General features: G+C 48.4%; 1 protein-coding gene across 2 annotated transcripts in view; it reads left to right on the top strand.

Annotated features, from left to right (window-relative positions):
• The window catches only part of IMPACT (impact RWD domain protein), a 267,241-nt gene that overhangs the window by 135,507 nt on the left and 115,218 nt on the right, over nucleotides 1-16,516 (top strand). For both annotated transcript variants that reach the window (XM_078687411.1, XM_078687410.1), the window contains 2 exons: nucleotides 1,405-1,527; nucleotides 12,381-12,475. In XM_078687411.1, the coding sequence (XP_078543537.1) occupies nucleotides 1,405-1,527; nucleotides 12,381-12,475 (218 nt within the window). The remainder of the gene's footprint in view (nucleotides 1-1,404; nucleotides 1,528-12,380; nucleotides 12,476-16,516) is intronic.

Here is a 16,516-nt window from a genome sequence, read left to right as displayed (position 1 = left end):
GTCGCATGAACTGTACCCGATCCACAGTTTTGGGTAGACTTTTGAAAGCCTTACTATAATCTCGACAAACAAGCAATGCTGTAGTCGAGACCTAAAAAGGGCAGTTGCATTCAGAGAGTTAGATACCAGTTGACGGAACCATTGCAATGCGTTTCAGTATGAATACCAAATAAGGGAACAGGCAGGCTAAAAATAAAAGTGCAGGTTTTGGGCACGCCTGGCCACAGGACGCATTTAAATATGGTCCAGAGCTTTCCTGCAATTGATAGGAGACGTTTAAACATGGTCCAAAGCTTTCCTGCAATTCTAGTACCTTTCTTGACCTCTCCAGCTGCAATGTGTCACTGCTTAACAATTTCTGGAGTGTGCATGTGTGAAATTTGGCACACAGAAGCACTGTTTGGAGCAGGGGCACAATTGGAGGGGCTGTCTATCTGTGATACTATTGTTTTCGAGGCAGGCAAGAAACAATATAGTAGTTGCCACATACAAGATCAGATAGCTTATGTTCAGTCACATGGCTCCTGAGAGTGGTTCCCCGAATTTCATGTACCGAAGAGACAATACATCACCAGTCACCCGCCTAGGTTGGGCAGCTAGCTGGTTCCATGCAAATACTAGGTGGTAATAATTGGTGTCTTAAATATTCAGACAGACTGTGCTTCTCACTTTAGGACTAACTTGTCTGGCACAGTTGAGGTTCCTCCAAGTGGACCCCTCTGTTAGGTGTCCCACTTCTGTTAGTAAATGAAATGTTGTACCTCTGCACCCCCTAGTCCACTTGAAGTATTCACATTCACTAACATTACTCCACATTTTCCCATTGATGCATTTTTCCACATGCGGTTATGGCCAAGCACCAACAGTGCCCTTTTAATAACATAATTCCCTTGATGTTATCTGTATAAATGCTGTGTGAACTACACTTTATGCTTTTTGCAGACATTGTGCATTGAACTTAATCTCACAAGCCAACCCTGGTCTTCTCAAATCAGATTGTTGACTTCTTGGATTGTTTTCCTAGTAGTCTGGAGGAGAGGGACTTGGGCCTAGGCTAAAGCTCAGGTCACTGTAGTGACTATTGCCTACTTAGTCCTACATCCCACTTCCTTCCGATGGCCTGCTTGCAACCTATTTCCATTTGTTCTAGGATTTGGTGCACAGCCGCACTGCTGTTGAGATTCTAGGTTTGACCATGAGCACAAGCGTCATTACAGTGAGTAAATTGTCTTTCATGTAGTGATGATTATCAACAGTGTTTTGAAATTGTGATTCATATAGTGTAATGAATATACGAGTGCAATTTGTGATTATCTGAAATCCGGTACCATGCCATTGTTTACAGGTGGCTTCTCACAAGTAATGTCTGCATTCTGATTGGACCTGGTTTACCTTTATCACCAGATAGTAATATTAAGAAGACAACTGAGGAAGTTGATGTGAACTATGAAGATGAACTGTTTGCTGGCTATCAGCCAACTCCAGACCTGTCTAGCCCACCTGCTTTAATATTCAACTTTACAGCAGGTATGTGGGTTCGTGTTGTGATGAGGTCAATTATGGTCTGCTTTTTGCAATGTTTTGTTTGTTGCAACTTCGCTGCACACAGATCCTGATAGTTCGGAGGGCTTTAGTAACACCTGGATTGTTTAGTTCTTCTTTTACATCCAGCATTAATTTCTGGGTCACTACTTGTTGGACTTGGCCTTTTCCCCCCAAAATTTTTCGCTTTTGACCCCCTTATCTGGATTGTCTCCCCCATGGGGTTAAACCTGTATAGGCCATGAGTGGTGTGAGACACCTTGTGAAAATGTAATTACCTGACATAATGTGAGCACTTGTAAAATCCCCCATTTTAAAACTGCACCCCCATTTTAAAACTGTACCTGACTGAAAAGTATTGTATTTAAAATGGATGCCATGGCCCTGGGTTTTGCCACTGGACTGACATAGGTCAGCGGTCTAGATAATATTACCCAGCTACCCCTAGTTTTGGAGGGAAAGCCTGGCACCCAGGGTGCTCACCCCCTCCCCTAGAACCAGTTTAGGCTAGATGTGCCAACATTCTAGAAGGTCCTGGCACTGCCTGGGAGGAGGGTATAAATAGGGAGAAGTGTCACCAGAGAGTCAGTCAGCGCTGGGACAAGGAAGAGAGGGGACCTGCTGTGAGGTGCTACCGCCACATGGGCCTGTGAGCTGGGCCCTGCACCCCTATAAACCCCCCCTCTGCTGTCCCCATGGGCCCCTGACAAGGGAGGGCCCCTACCCAGGTCCCTGACACTGTGGGAACCGGGAGTTACGCCAGCGCTGCGATGAAGAAGCGCCCAGGAGGTGAGAAATAGGATTGTCCACTCCCCCTGCTGAAGCTGTGACCCTGTGGAAGTACTGGGTCGTGAGGAGCTGCCTGAAGGAACTGTTGCCTTGTGAGGTACTGCCCGGCAAGCGCTATTCTGAGGAGGAGTGTGCCCTCGAGGAACTGTGTCTATTAGACTGCCCCTGGACTGCCTATCAAGCGCCATCTGGGGAAGAGTAGGCTCCTAGGAACTGTCACCCCCCTTGTAGGTACTGCCTGTCAAGCGCTATAATTGAGGAGCGCTAGGAACTCGAACTGTGCCCTGCATAGCGCTGTGTGGTGAAGCGCTGAAGAGCAGTGCGCTGTAAATAGCGCCATCTGCTGAGGAGAATCGCGCTGTGTGGGCTGAGGAAACTGTGAGGAGAAACAGCGCTGAGGAGCCTACCCTCGTGTCAGCGCGCTGTCCGCCTTATTATTAATTAATTACAAGGGAGCCTACCCCTTATCGCCGCTGGGATTCACCGCCGCGGTCCGGCGTGTGTGGGACCCCCCCCACTGCTGAGGGCCTCGTTGCGGCGGCCCCCGGTGCCAGGAGAGGGCCGCCGAAGTGGAGTGAGGGCCGCGCTGGGCCCTGAAGCCGCCGTCTACCTCGTCACGTGACGGGGGCCTGACCGCGTCATCGGCCCGCCCCCGCCACGCACTGATTGGCCTGCGCGGCCGTGACCCCTGAAGGCCGCGCAGGGATTGGTTATCGGCCGAGAAGGCCGGGAGAAGGGAAATCGAAGCCCCGGGTCCCCGTGAGGTAGAAGGGGGACCCGGGTGAAGCTCCGTTGCGGGGCCCCCGTGACGAGGAGGGAGCCCCGAGAGAAGCGACCGTCGCGGGAGGCCACCCCGCTGGTCTGTGCCCCACGCGAGGGCCCGGTGGGGAAGGCGGGGCCGGGGCACGCTGTCGGTGCCGGCCCGCCAGAGCGAGGAGAGCGTCGCCAAGCCCTAGGTCCCCGTGAGGCAAGGGGACGCAGGTGAAGTGTTGGTGCGGGGCCCCCGTGCCGAGGAGGGAGCCCCGAATTGGAGCGACCGAAGCGGGAGGCCACCCCGCCGGTCTGCGGTCCTCAGTGAGGGGCCGGGGCACATTGTCGGTGCCAGCCCCGCCCCCTCCAACGAAGCCATCTGCAGGAGCCTTGAAACGTGGGAGGAAAGCCAGGCAGGCTTTCCCCACGGGTGCCCAGACACCGTGTTGAAGCCCCAGGCCCCTCTGAGAGAAGGAGGCCCGGGTGAGGAGAGAGTGGCCGTCCAGAGGCCGTTTTGGAACCCCTGAGCCCCGGGTGACGCCGCGGAAAGGGGGGCCTCGAGGCATATTGTCGGTGCCTGGTCCCCCCCTGCAGAGGAGACCCCAAAGGACGCCCCGCAGAACCTATTGAGCCTGGTGAGTGGGGCTTGGATTAAACTGTGTGGAGGTCGGGGCACAGGGTCGGTGCTCGCCCCAGGACTTGTGCTAGCCCCTGGAAACTATACTGATCTTCATTGGCCCTATTGATCTCCTTTTTAAGCCTCTAGACTGGGCTGGGACATTACTGAAACCTCCCCGGGATTGGTAGAGGGACAAGTTAACCCCTAGCTAGGTGTCAGGCCCTGCAGAGTGAAGGGCTGGGTAACACAGCCTGGTTGTTAATGGCTTGTTGACCCCTGAGCCCTGCAATGGTTATTTGCCATGTTCATTTCTGATCAGGATGCTGGTTGCCTAGGGTAACGCAGCGTTTCATGTTACCTGTCCAGGTGTGATGCGCCACTGCGCCTAGTGTTAATGGTCTGCTGATTACCCTGCTAATGTGGTTATGCAAATGTTATGCCTACACTAAGGTTATTGAGGCCTAGGTATACTGTGGTTTTACACCTGATGGGTGATTGTATGCTTTTGCGCCCTGTTAGTGCCGTGGTGCCCCTATGCTGGCCTGATGAGTTATTCCAGGCCCCTGTTATGCCCCTGATTAATGAGCCTGCCGTACTGATTTCTTACAGGTGCTCCTGACTAGTATGTGCTGTAATGCTCTGTTGTTGTTTTTCCCTAACAGGGGCGGGTTGGTGCTAATGTGCATGATGTATTTCTATGCTAACGTAGAATTTTGCAATTACAACCCCCTAAGGATGAGAGCCTGAGTTGGCCCCGCCAGATTGGCCCCAGGTCTAATGTTTTATTAACCATCCTTTTTCCTTACAGCTATGGACTATAGACTATGGACTCAATCCCTTTTTGGTCCCATGTAAATAATCCCCCTCTGAAGTACTTGGCTCTGGTGCCAGTTGGCGCCGTGTTATGATGACACTGTTGATGCATTTTTGCCTTGCAGGTTGGAGATACTAAACTACTTAATTTTCCAACTCAAATTGGTGTCCTGCCTCTTCTGTGGTGTACCTGGTGTGTTGACTGAGGGTACTGCGTGAGTGCTTCACATGTCCTCCAAGTTTGGCCTGCCCGCTTGATGCCATGCTACCCCCTTTGAGACTTGGGCAACCCCCAATTCCAACATTTGGTGGCAGAGCGGTGGGATAGGACTTGTGTTTGCGCAGTACCACAGCGGCCACAGGTTACACCACAAGTAGAGCCTTGTGGTGGGGATTATTGCTGATTGTTTGAATATTGTTTTTGATTGCTTCCTCCTGAAGAGTATTCTGAATTGTCCCCTTGTTCCACTGGGAGGGTGTGTCCCGGGTGTACCTCGCCACGATGGGGTTGATTTACCAGGAAGTGGAACTGATGGAGTACACCGAACAGGAGGTGATAGACTTCCTCCTGGAGAGAGGGATACCCCCAGTAGGGAACATTAGGAGAAATTTGTTTCTCTATGAGGCCCTCAAGAGGGGAGAGCCCTTAGAGATTGGTGGGGATTTGTCTGACTACCCCCCCGAAGTTTTGAAGGGTCAGTGGGTTAGAGACCAGAGAGAGGGCTCCCCATCCAGAACCCTGGGAGGTAATTGCTCCGATGAGGAGGAGGAAGAGTCTAGCAGGGCAGAGACGCCAGTAGCTGTGGAGGACACCGAAGATAGGGAGTCTCGCACTGGGTCCAGTCCCGGGGGCACTGCCCCATCCCTTTCCCTGTCCCCAGAAGAGTGGGTAGATAGGAGAGAAGTAAGGGAGCATCAGCTGGCGCTGGCAAAGCTCAGGCATGCCGAGGGCTTAGCGCAGCTGAGGGTAGAAGAGCAGCGACTAGAGACCGAAAAAGTCCTAGCGCAGGAGAGGATGGCGGAGGCGGAGAGGGCCTTCGCCAGAGAGAGATCAGCTCAGGTGGGTAGGTTGTCCCCTGAGAGTGGTTTTAGGAGTCTGGATTCACCGAAGAGGGTGGGATCCAGTGGTGGCAGCGAGTGTAGGTCCAGTGCAAGGAGTCCCACTCCCGAAGCCCAAGAGACTGTGCCTGATTCCCCGGAAGAGGAGGACGGGTTAGTGTTTAGGGGCAGGGGAAAGCTGTTCCATCAGTCCTGGGGAGAGTTCCAGGAGGAGTGTTGGACTGTACTGGAGGATTGGGTGGTGAGGAGAGCAGTGGAGGATTGGGAAGGGCTGTGCCATGCCGTTATCCGGGAGCACATGCTAAGGAGTTGTTTCCCAAGACTGCGTCACCATCTGTTGCGGTGCGGGTTCTCAGACCCCAGGGAACTTGCACGGGAGGCAGACCTCTGGGTAAGTGCCAGAGCGTCTGGGAAGACATTGGGGAGTGATCCAGAAAGGAGTGGTGCAGGGAATTTCCGACCCAGCGTGGCGGGAGAGGTGAGAAGCCCAGCTAGGTCCCAGGATAGTGAGCGGGTTGTAGGGCCTCACATCCCATCTAAAGGAGGGAGTGAGACGGGGAGGTGTCCCGAGATGCCCCAACTGCAGTCACAGGGCCTGGAGAGTTCTTTAAGAGAACCCCAGGTTGGGAGTCTAGGCTGTCCCGATGTGTCATCCAGAGGAAGGGATCCCCTCATGTCAGGAGGACCCGGAGCATCCTTAATCAGAGCTCCAGGGGTTCGGGGGTTTGACCAGTCACAGGGTTTAGATCCTGGACTGGGGTTCCAGGTTAAGGGGTTGCCTGACCTGGAGGGTGGGGTACCTGTAATTCAGGTCCCTACCAATTTGACTCCTAGGGGTACTACTCCCAGTGGGAGGGTGCGGAACTCTGGGAGGGGGTGCAGAGGGAGGAAGGTCTCTTCTCTGTCACCAGCTCAGCCACAGGGCGCAGATCCTGGGTTGGGTGGCCAGGGACAGGGCTTGCCTGCCCTGGTGGGAGGGACATCTGTAACCAGAGTCCCCCCGGAAGTGACTCCCAGGGGTACTTCTCCAGTTAGGAGGGTGCGGAACTCTGGGAGGGGGTGCAGGGAGAGGGAGGACTCGCCCCTGTCACCGGTTCAGCCTGTGGGTTTTGGCTCCAGGTTGGGGAGAGAGTTGTGTGAGGGTGTCCCCCAGCGTAGGAGATGGAGGAACCCTAGGAGGAGAAGTAGGGGGAGGAGAGCCTCGCCCCTAAGGGCTGGTCAGTCTGAGGGTGTAGACCCCAGATGGGTAGACCAGTGGCAATTTGGAGAGAGGAGAGTGGTCCAAGGGAATTACAAGCCTGAGGCTAGAGCCTCCCACTCTAGGAAGGAGAAACATCCCACTAGGGAACACCAGTGGGGTGGTTTTGTTGGTGAAGGGAGGGTTGCGAAAGAGAACCATTGGGTTCCAGAGTGGAGGAGAGACTGCAGGTGCTCCTGTAGTTGCAGGCCTGCGTCCACCTTTTACCGCCCCAAGCAGGGAAGCCCATCAAGGCATTGATATGTCTACCCTGGCTTTTGGCTGGGGGGGAGTCGTGTTGGACTTGGCCTTTTCCCCCCAAAATGTTTCGCTTTTGACCCCCTTATCTGGATTGTCTCCCCCATGGGGTTAAACCTGTATAGGCCATGAGTGGTGTGAGACACCTTGTGAAAATGTAATTACCTGACATAATGTGAGCACTTGTAAAATCCCCCATTTTAAAACTGCACCCCCATTTTAAAACTGTACCTGACTGAAAAGTATTGTATTTAAAATGGATGCCATGGCCCTGGGTTTTGCCACTGGACTGACATAGGTCAGCGGTCTAGATAATATTACCCAGCTACCCCTAGTTTTGGAGGGAAAGCCTGGCACCCAGGGTGCTCACCCCCTCCCCTAGAACCAGTTTAGGCTAGATGTGCCAACATTCTAGAAGGTCCTGGCACTGCCTGGGAGGAGGGTATAAATAGGGAGAAGTGTCACCAGAGAGTCAGTCAGCGCTGGGACAAGGAAGAGAGGGGACCTGCTGTGAGGTGCTACCGCCACATGGGCCTGTGAGCTGGGCCCTGCACCCCTATAAACCCCCCCTCTGCTGTCCCCATGGGCCCCTGACAAGGGAGGGCCCCTACCCAGGTCCCTGACACTGTGGGAACCGGGAGTTACGCCAGCGCTGCGATGAAGAAGCGCCCAGGAGGTGAGAAATAGGATTGTACACTCCCCCTGCTGAAGCTGTGACCCTGTGGAAGTACTGGGTCGTGAGGAGCTGCCTGAAGGAACTGTTGCCTTGTGAGGTACTGCCCGGCAAGCGCTATTCTGAGGAGGAGTGTGCCCTCGAGGAACTGTGTCTATTAGACTGCCCCTGGACTGCCTATCAAGCGCCATCTGGGGAAGAGTAGGCTCCTAGGAACTGTCACCCCCCTTGTAGGTACTGCCTGTCAAGCGCTATAATTGAGGAGCGCTAGGAACTCGAACTGTGCCCTGCATAGCGCTGTGTGGTGAAGCGCTGAAGAGCAGTGCGCTGTAAATAGCGCCATCTGCTGAGGAGAATCGCGCTGTGTGGGCTGAGGAAACTGTGAGGAGAAACAGCGCTGAGGAGCCTACCCTCGTGTCAGCGCGCTGTCCGCCTTATTATTAATTAATTACAAGGGAGCCTACCCCTTATCGCCGCTGGGATTCACCGCTGCGGTCCGGCGTGTGTGGGACCCCCCCCACTGCTGAGGGCCTCGTTGCGGCGGCCCCCGGTGCCAGGAGAGGGCCGCCGAAGTGGAGTGAGGGCCGCGCTGGGCCCTGAAGCCGCCGTCTACCTCGTCACGTGACGGGGGCCTGACCGCGTCATCGGCCCGCCCCCGCCACGCACTGATTGGCCTGCGCGGCCGTGACCCCTGAAGGCCGCGCAGGGATTGGTTATCGGCCGAGAAGGCCGGGAGAAGGGAAATCGAAGCCCCGGGTCCCCGTGAGGTAGGAGGGGGACCCGGGTTAAGCTCCGTTGCGGGGCCCCCGTGACGAGGAGGGAGCCCCGAGAGAAGCGACCGTCGCGGGAGGCCACCCCGCTGGTCTGTGCCCCACGCGAGGGGCCGGTGGGGAAGGCGGGGCCGGGGCACGCTGTCGGTGCCGGCCCGCCAGAGCGAGGAGAGCGTCGCCAAGCCCTAGGTCCCCGTGAGGCAAGGGGACCCAGGTGAAGTGTTGGTGCGGGGCCCCCGTGCCGAGGAGGGAGCCCCGAATTGGAGCGACCGAAGCGGGAGGCCACCCCGCCGGTCTGCGGTCCTCAGTGAGGGGCCGGGGCACATTGTCGGTGCCAGCCCCGCCCCCTCCAACGAAGCCATCTGCAGGAGCCTTGAAACGTGGGAGGAAAGCCAGGCAGGCTTTCCCCACGGGTGCCCAGACACCGTGTTGAAGCCCCAGGCCCCTCTGAGAGAAGGAGGCCGGGTGAGGAGAGAGTGGCCGTCCAGAGGTCGTTTTGGAACCCCTGAGCCCCGGGTGACGCCGCGGAAAGGGGGGCCTCGAGGCATATTGTCGGTGCCTGGTCCCCCCCTGCAGAGGAGACCCCAAAGGACGCCCCGCAGAACCTATTGAGCCTGGTGAGTGGGGCTTGGATTAAACTGTGTGGAGGTCGGGGCACAGGGTCGGTGCTCGCCCCAGGACTTGTGCTAGCCCCTGGAAACTGTACTGATCTTCATTGGCCCTATTGATCTCCTTTTTAAGCCTCTAGACTGGGCTGGGACATTACTGAAACCTCCCCGGGATTGGTAGAGGGACAAGTTAACCCCTAGCTAGGTGTCAGGCCCTGCAGAGTGAAGGGCTGGGTAACACAGCCTGGTTGTTAATGGCTTGTTGACCCCTGAGCCCTGCAATGGTTATTTGCCATGTTCATTTCTGATCAGGATGCTGGTTGCCTAGGGTAACGCAGCGTTTCATGTTACCTGTCCAGGTGTGATGCGCCACTGCGCCTAGTGTTAATGGTCTGCTGATTACCCTGCTAATGTGGTTATGCAAATGTTATGCCTACACTAAGGTTATTGAGGCCTAGGTATACTGTGGTTTTACACCTGATGGGTGATTGTATGCTTTTGCGCCCTGTTAGTGCCGTGGTGCCCCTATGCTGGCCTGATGAGTTATTCCAGGCCCCTGTTATGCCCCTGATTAATGAGCCTGCCGTACTGATTTCTTACAGGTGCTCCTGACTAGTATGTGCTGTAATGCTCTGTTGTTGTTTTTCCCTAACAGGGGCGGGTTGGTGCTAATGTGCATGATGTATTTCTATGCTAACGTAGAATTTTGCAATTACAACCCCCTAAGGATGAGAGCCTGAGTTGGCCCCGCCAGATTGGCCCCAGGTCTAATGTTTTATTAACCATCCTTTTTCCTTACAGCTATGGACTATAGACTATGGACTCAATCCCTTTTTGGTCCCATGTAAATAATCCCCCTCTGAAGTACTTGGCTCTGGTGCCAGTTGGCGCCGTGTTATGATGACACTGTTGATGCATTTTTGCCTTGCAGGTTGGAGATACTAAACTACTTAATTTTCCAACTCAAATTGGTGTCCTGCCTCTTCTGTGGTGTACCTGGTGTGTTGACTGAGGGTACTGCGTGAGTGCTTCACATGTCCTCCAAGTTTGGCCTGCCCGCTTGATGCCATGCTACCCCCTTTGAGACTTGGGCAACCCCCAATTCCAACACTACTCTACTATGAATCTTTATCTTCTTTCGAAATTAAGTATAAGAATTATATTGCTTTGTCTGATCGAACTCAGCAAGGAAACATTATGCTGATGTGCACCGGGTCACTTCGCTTAAAGGATGCTGTTATTTCTAAGACAGGATAAACAAACAAAATAATTGCCTTTAGAAAGAATAAGGAAGAATAAAGCTCTTGAACTTCCTACTAGGATATGTTGAATGGGACACAAAGCTGGACTTCTGTAAGCCTCTTTTCTCACATATAAAAAAGTCTAACTTGTCTTAATAGGCAATGTTGGTGTAGCTATGCTTTATTTCACCGTTTGCGTGCCTTATGCTGCAGTTTCTCTTTACATCAACCTGTGCTCGAGACTTGCGTCTGTTTTCCTTTTGAATTAGTCTGTTTTTTGGTGGCCCGATGTAGAATACAGTGTCTTATGTACTCTTAGACACTGAAAAAGGATAGCATCTGTTCCCACTAGCATGCATCCATTGGGTACAGAGCTGCCCAGTTATCTTTCCGATCTTAACCTAAATCTCCAGACAACTCTACAGGTGTACTAAGGGGTGGCCTGTTTCCGAAATGCCATGTTCTCTGAGCTCAGGCCTCATATAAGAGGCATACTTGGAGAAAGACTTCAGCATTTATCAATGTTTAGTACTGTACAAAAGTAGTACTTGACCCTGGACATGGGTTCAGATTGCTGTGTCACTCCAGTATTGCTTTGGACCACGTTATGATACCTAGCTGATAGCAAATGTTCTTGGGACTGTTATTGTCTGATTTTTCATAAATGGTTGAAGAATTTTCGATATTGTTTCATTTTCTTTGTTTATGTTACACTTCTCCCTGGTTTGCTCACCAGTGTTGTTCACCCATGTGGTATTCTTGAAGGCTTTTTCTTGTACATCTTATTGTTAAGGTACAAGCAGTTCTTTTTTAAACATTAATGTTAAGTGAGTCAAACTTTAAGCATCTGTCCCGTCCTAAAAATGCCCCCTTGTGTGCATTCTTGACAGTGGGGCTTTGCTGGGTCCTCAGTTTGCAAGTTAGTTATTGAATCGAGGCTGCTGATCCTTTTCTCATGAATCTTTGAGAGTTACTGTAACCGCTATTGAGGTGGGCCTGTTCATCATTATTGAATTTCTATTGGCTTGCAAGTTACCCAAATCTGCCATTTTCTGCAGTAGATAAACCAGTGAAAAATTGTGGCTCATTTCATAGCTATTCTTCTTGTTTTTTCTGTAGACCTAAAAAAAAGTTTATTTTGATCCCTTTTTGCTTATGATCCTAATTTTATGTAACAGCCCTGGATATTCATTGTTTGCTGATATGTGCTTTGTCTGTTGTAAGCCGCAGTGGCCTGATATTCAAACCTTTGATCAATTTATGTAATATAGTTATTTCAAACCTGAATGTCCTGATCCTCTCTTGCTAATCCAGTTATGGAAATATGTCCCATAAAAGTTCTAAGAAGTGTATTAGTGTTTAGAAGGTTAGTTTTGCCTAAGTGATAATTTCTTTCTGCTGCTTTTAATCAGTATGTTGCAGGTGACTTATGGATATAACAACTTGTCATTTGTACAGAGTGTAGCTTTTGGAGAGGGTCACCTTTTCTTCAAATGAATAAATAACCTATATATCCAACCCAGTGACAAAGATATTTTCCATCCATTTACTCTTCTCTATTCCTAGATGTGAATTTTTTCTTTTGGTCTGAACTTAATAAATTGGTTTCGTAATTGTTGGATAGATTTTCACAATCACAACAATATGAATAATGGATCGGAGAAACAATGTGGTTTCTCAGAATGCATCCCGTATCTACTGGCATAGCTCCCTCGCAGATACTCTGCCTTAGTAGTCAGTTGTAAGAAGAGGAAGGTCCATGTTGACAGTGCTGGCATTTTCCTATTCTATTATGGTTTTATTTGTTGGAACTGATGGGGAAAGCTTGTTGTTGTCTATTAGCATCATTTTGCACCTTTGCCTGTTACTCTGGCCCAGATGACATTGATGTCTGCAAGACAAATGTGGCGTCGGCTTTCCCCAAGTATTATTGTTTTGTAAGGTAGTTCATGTTGTATTCTTTTGAATGCGTCTCTTTCTTCTCTCCTAAATCAAATAATGCCTTTTTTCTATGTCGGTAGATGAAGAACTCCCACCAATAAGTCATAATGAACCCATCACAGACCGGAGAAGTACTTTTCAAGCTCATCTAGCTCCTGTTGTGAGCACTAAACAGGTTAGTAGCATTGGTAATGTCGGCTTTGAGAAGGTCATTAACAGTCAAATACTGTTTTTGTTTGTCTGCTTGCAAAACGCTGTAGGCTTTACTTATACCTACGCTGATTAAATACTTTTGTTTGCCGTAACACTTTGCGTGCCAGTGCTTTCTTTGCTGAGGGGGTTTTCACATACATTGTTACAACATCCTGTCACATATATAGTATAGTCTGTCAGCCTCTCGGAACTTTCCATTGTTGCAAGCCCATTGTGAATGTGTAATGGTAGGAAACCTAGGTGATTTTATAATTACACAGTTCCTGAAAGGCAAAGTAGTTTTTGCCTTTGGCCAGTCAATATTTAAGCATGTAGATTTTCTCAGAAAGTGTGAGCTCCGCCTTTGCTAATGCATGTGATACTATAGGTTCAATGCATGTTGGTTAAAATAATTGATTTCTGTTTTTTGGTGAGGGAGTGGGGTTTTCTATATGGTAATCTTCGGGTGTAATCACTAACTAGCCCCTGCCATTGATCGTATGGGCCTTTTTCGTCGACAAGGAGAAATAAGGAGCGATCATCTACTTAAACACATAGCAACAATTATTAAAGACCTTTAGTACAGTTGATAAAGAGAACTAGTGTAAGTTAAAGGGTTTTATTTGAATATCTTTTAGTTTGTCATTTTTGGTTAAGTTAGTATTAATATTTAGGTTTCAGCATTTAAAGGTAATATATTTCATCAATCCATATTTAATTATAAAATAGAATACAATATTAATTAAAAAAAGGTTATTATTTTAATAATACAACAAGCGTGTTCCAGAAAGGGAAAATCCTAATCTAAATTAAATTGGAATAACAAGAAAAAAGGTGTCAGTTTAGATAAGCAAGAGTTCTAAAGAGAGAATCAATGCGTAAGCATAAAGCCTCTGCGTAATAAGCTGTAAAGTAATCTCAGCTCAAAAATCAACAGAAAAGCAACATAATCTGAATATGGCTGCCTATCATGACGAAATACATCAGAAACTCAGCAGCGAAACTCCAGTCAGAGAGTCGGAGAAGGAAAATTCTGGCGCTACAGTAAGAACATGCACTAATAAACTCACAATAATCTATGTTGCAACAATATTTTCTTTGTGTCTTCTGCATCTTCCAAAGGAATTTGAGTAAACTCCTGGCAATAGGCAGACTCCATCGTCGTTGATATTTTACAGTCCAGAATGTTCTTCGCATGGCTCCTTCTTCCTCTTGCCTCCTCTCCTCCCACTGTGAACCTCGCTGTTGGTTGTCTAACACAAAACAAGTGCCTCTTCAGTAGTTAACAGAAAACGTATGGAAAATCACATCATATGTAGAATTGGATAAAAACATTGTGCGCAAACAACTGTTCAATGTGAAAAACAAGCCTTTCTGTGTTAATCCATTAATTGTTTTCTCAGTTAACAGGGCATTGACAGGCTAACTTAAATCAGCACTTTTATTTCGAATTAGGTCTATAATATTTAAGTATGGTTGCCTACTATAAACTTTGGGTTTGGTATGTGCACTTATTTAAATGCAGGCTTAGCACATTATTAACAATAGCACTTCTGTTTGCGAAATCAAATTTCACGTAATCAATTTCCTCCCTCTGATGGTTGAAAAACCATCACAATTTCGTCTTCACAAATGAATCTGTTCATGTCAGATCCCTTTATTTCAGCCAGCAGGGCCATAAAAGTACAATCAATATAAAAAGAGTATAACATGAATAAAACTTACATAAAAGATTTTCCAACAAGACAAGTTGAAAGTTAAAAAGTGGAATACAAAGTAAAACAGGTTAACGTGAGAAAAAATGAACACTCATTCATAATCACATTCGTTAACTGTGTAGGCAATGTTGCTATATACACATCTATCAAAAATGAGGGAGTTTGCCTTCCTATCAGGCAATTGATAAATGAATCTTTTGGAGAGCACTTTCATTCTCTGCTGAGTCAATCTTTTTATTTTTCAGGGATTCAGTTTCCTTCAACACTTTATATTTCCTATTGTTTCTCTCCTCCGATTGTATTTCTTTTCTAATTTGCCTTTCTCTTCCTTTGTTCTTCGTCCTTGTTATATAGCATCTAAACCCTTTATATAAAGTATATAAGAATATCAAGCAAATACCAATAATTAGCACAGGTTTATGATATGATTCTAAAAAGTCCTTCTCCCACTGTTGCAAAACAGTTGCTAATGACAAGCTCCTTTGGCTAAACTTCCTAACACACTAGTAGTTTCTAAAGGTTCTAATTCAGGTTCAGAGATGTTCTTTACAGATTCTTATAACTTTTTGCTGTAATCCGGGATGTATGAGCAGCAATGTTCAACATTTTGCAGACTCTGCCTTTTTGAGCTAATAATACGTATAAAGCTAATCAATCTTGCAGCATACTAATTCTGTGCTAACTGCCAGCAAAATACCAGATGTACTAGTGGCCAGCTTATCCACTACAGTTGATAACTTTCTTCTCGTTATTTAAAACTTCTCATGCTCGTGGTATAATTGGTCCAAAGATGTCTCCCACTAATTGTATTCCATCATTAGTACTAAAGGTTTGTATGGGGTGGTGTCATAGTTAAAGTATCAATTCTTTTCACATGATATATTTTAGGAAATAATAAAGCTAAATAGCAATTACCCCTCCTAATCAGCAGGTAGCTGAAAATAGGCATCCTGTCCACGCACACAGTAGACTCCAGGAATAACTGCCTCTACCCCTGTTAACATTTGAATAGGTCCTCCCAAAATGCCAAAAGTGTGTTCACAATTACTTATCCCAATGTGTCTCTTTCTTAACCGGTTTCTCCGTTTATAAACACATAATTTCCCTTTTTGTCCTCTATCTAATTTTAATTTAGGATAAACCATTTTCATCTTGTTTTCATCTTCTTTCTTCTAAACATTTCTTAAAACATCTTCCCCTTTATTTGCATTACGGAAAATGTTGGCTCTTCTCTCCTCTAATGTTAAAATGTACTTATTTTCTAACGAACTTATTAAACAGGTTAGATTCTGTTTGTGTGGCCTAAGAATGTCTATAACTGTGGAAGATCTAGAAAAAAATACAATGCAATATCCATACCTTTTGCTTGTGGAAATGGATTCATTCTTGTCAGAAGAGGAACTTTGGAAATAACTGTGTCATAGTTGGAAAAATAATATTCAAAATACTCATGTCTATAAAATAAACAAAGTAAAATACAACATGTAATTGCATATGAAAGTGGGATGTGGGGATACGCCACTTATTTTGCAGCTGAAGCAGTTAAGTGTGCACAGACATAACTGTCTTTAGTGTCTAAAGCTTGAGTGTATTCCTGAACTAATCTAGAATATGGCGGGCAAGTGCAGCAGGGTTGGCCTGCTAATTCTCAAGCTTGATCCTATGTGGGGTGGACTCGGACTCACAGACCTTGAGCTGTATTACCTGGCGTCACATTCACATCATGGGGCCAGATGGTGTTCGGACAGAGATAACAAGTAGAAAAGCCTTTTGTCTGGGACCCCAGAAACGGCGCACCTTCCTTCTAAATTGCTAGCAAGATCAAAGCAAAACCGAACTCACTCATTTGTAGAACAAGTCACCTGGGTGTGGGGGAGTGCCATCAGGAGGGTGTTCCGCACACAGCCGATCGACAGAAAACTTCTGATTCTAAGGATACCCCAATCCGCACACCTTAGTGGCGAGGTATCCTTGGCTAGACAGAGAGACCGAAGATGTGATCTGTTTGGAGACCTATACGCGGCAGGTAACTGTCTCACCTTCCAAGAAGCACAGGTGTTCTTTGGGGTGGGCCCAGGATAGTTTTTACAATGTTCAGCCCTGACTAGGTTCGCAAGGAGATTGTGGCTCGACTTACCAGCCATGCCATGGGAGACCTGCACGTTGGAAGTACTGGTTTCCCACATATATCGGGCCCTGAGGGAGGACCGACCGCAGGCAGCCTATCGAGATAGGTGGGAGGCGGAAATACCAGAACCCTAAATGGATGCAGAGTGGATCACACCCTGCGACTTGGTGAAGGAAGT

Source organism: Lissotriton helveticus, chromosome 4_1 (genome assembly GCF_964261635.1).
Source record: "Lissotriton helveticus chromosome 4_1, aLisHel1.1, whole genome shotgun sequence".
NCBI lineage: Eukaryota > Metazoa > Chordata > Amphibia > Caudata > Salamandridae > Lissotriton > Lissotriton helveticus.
The sequence above is the reverse complement of the archived record's forward strand: the minus strand, read 5'-3'. Positions and strand labels throughout refer to the sequence as shown.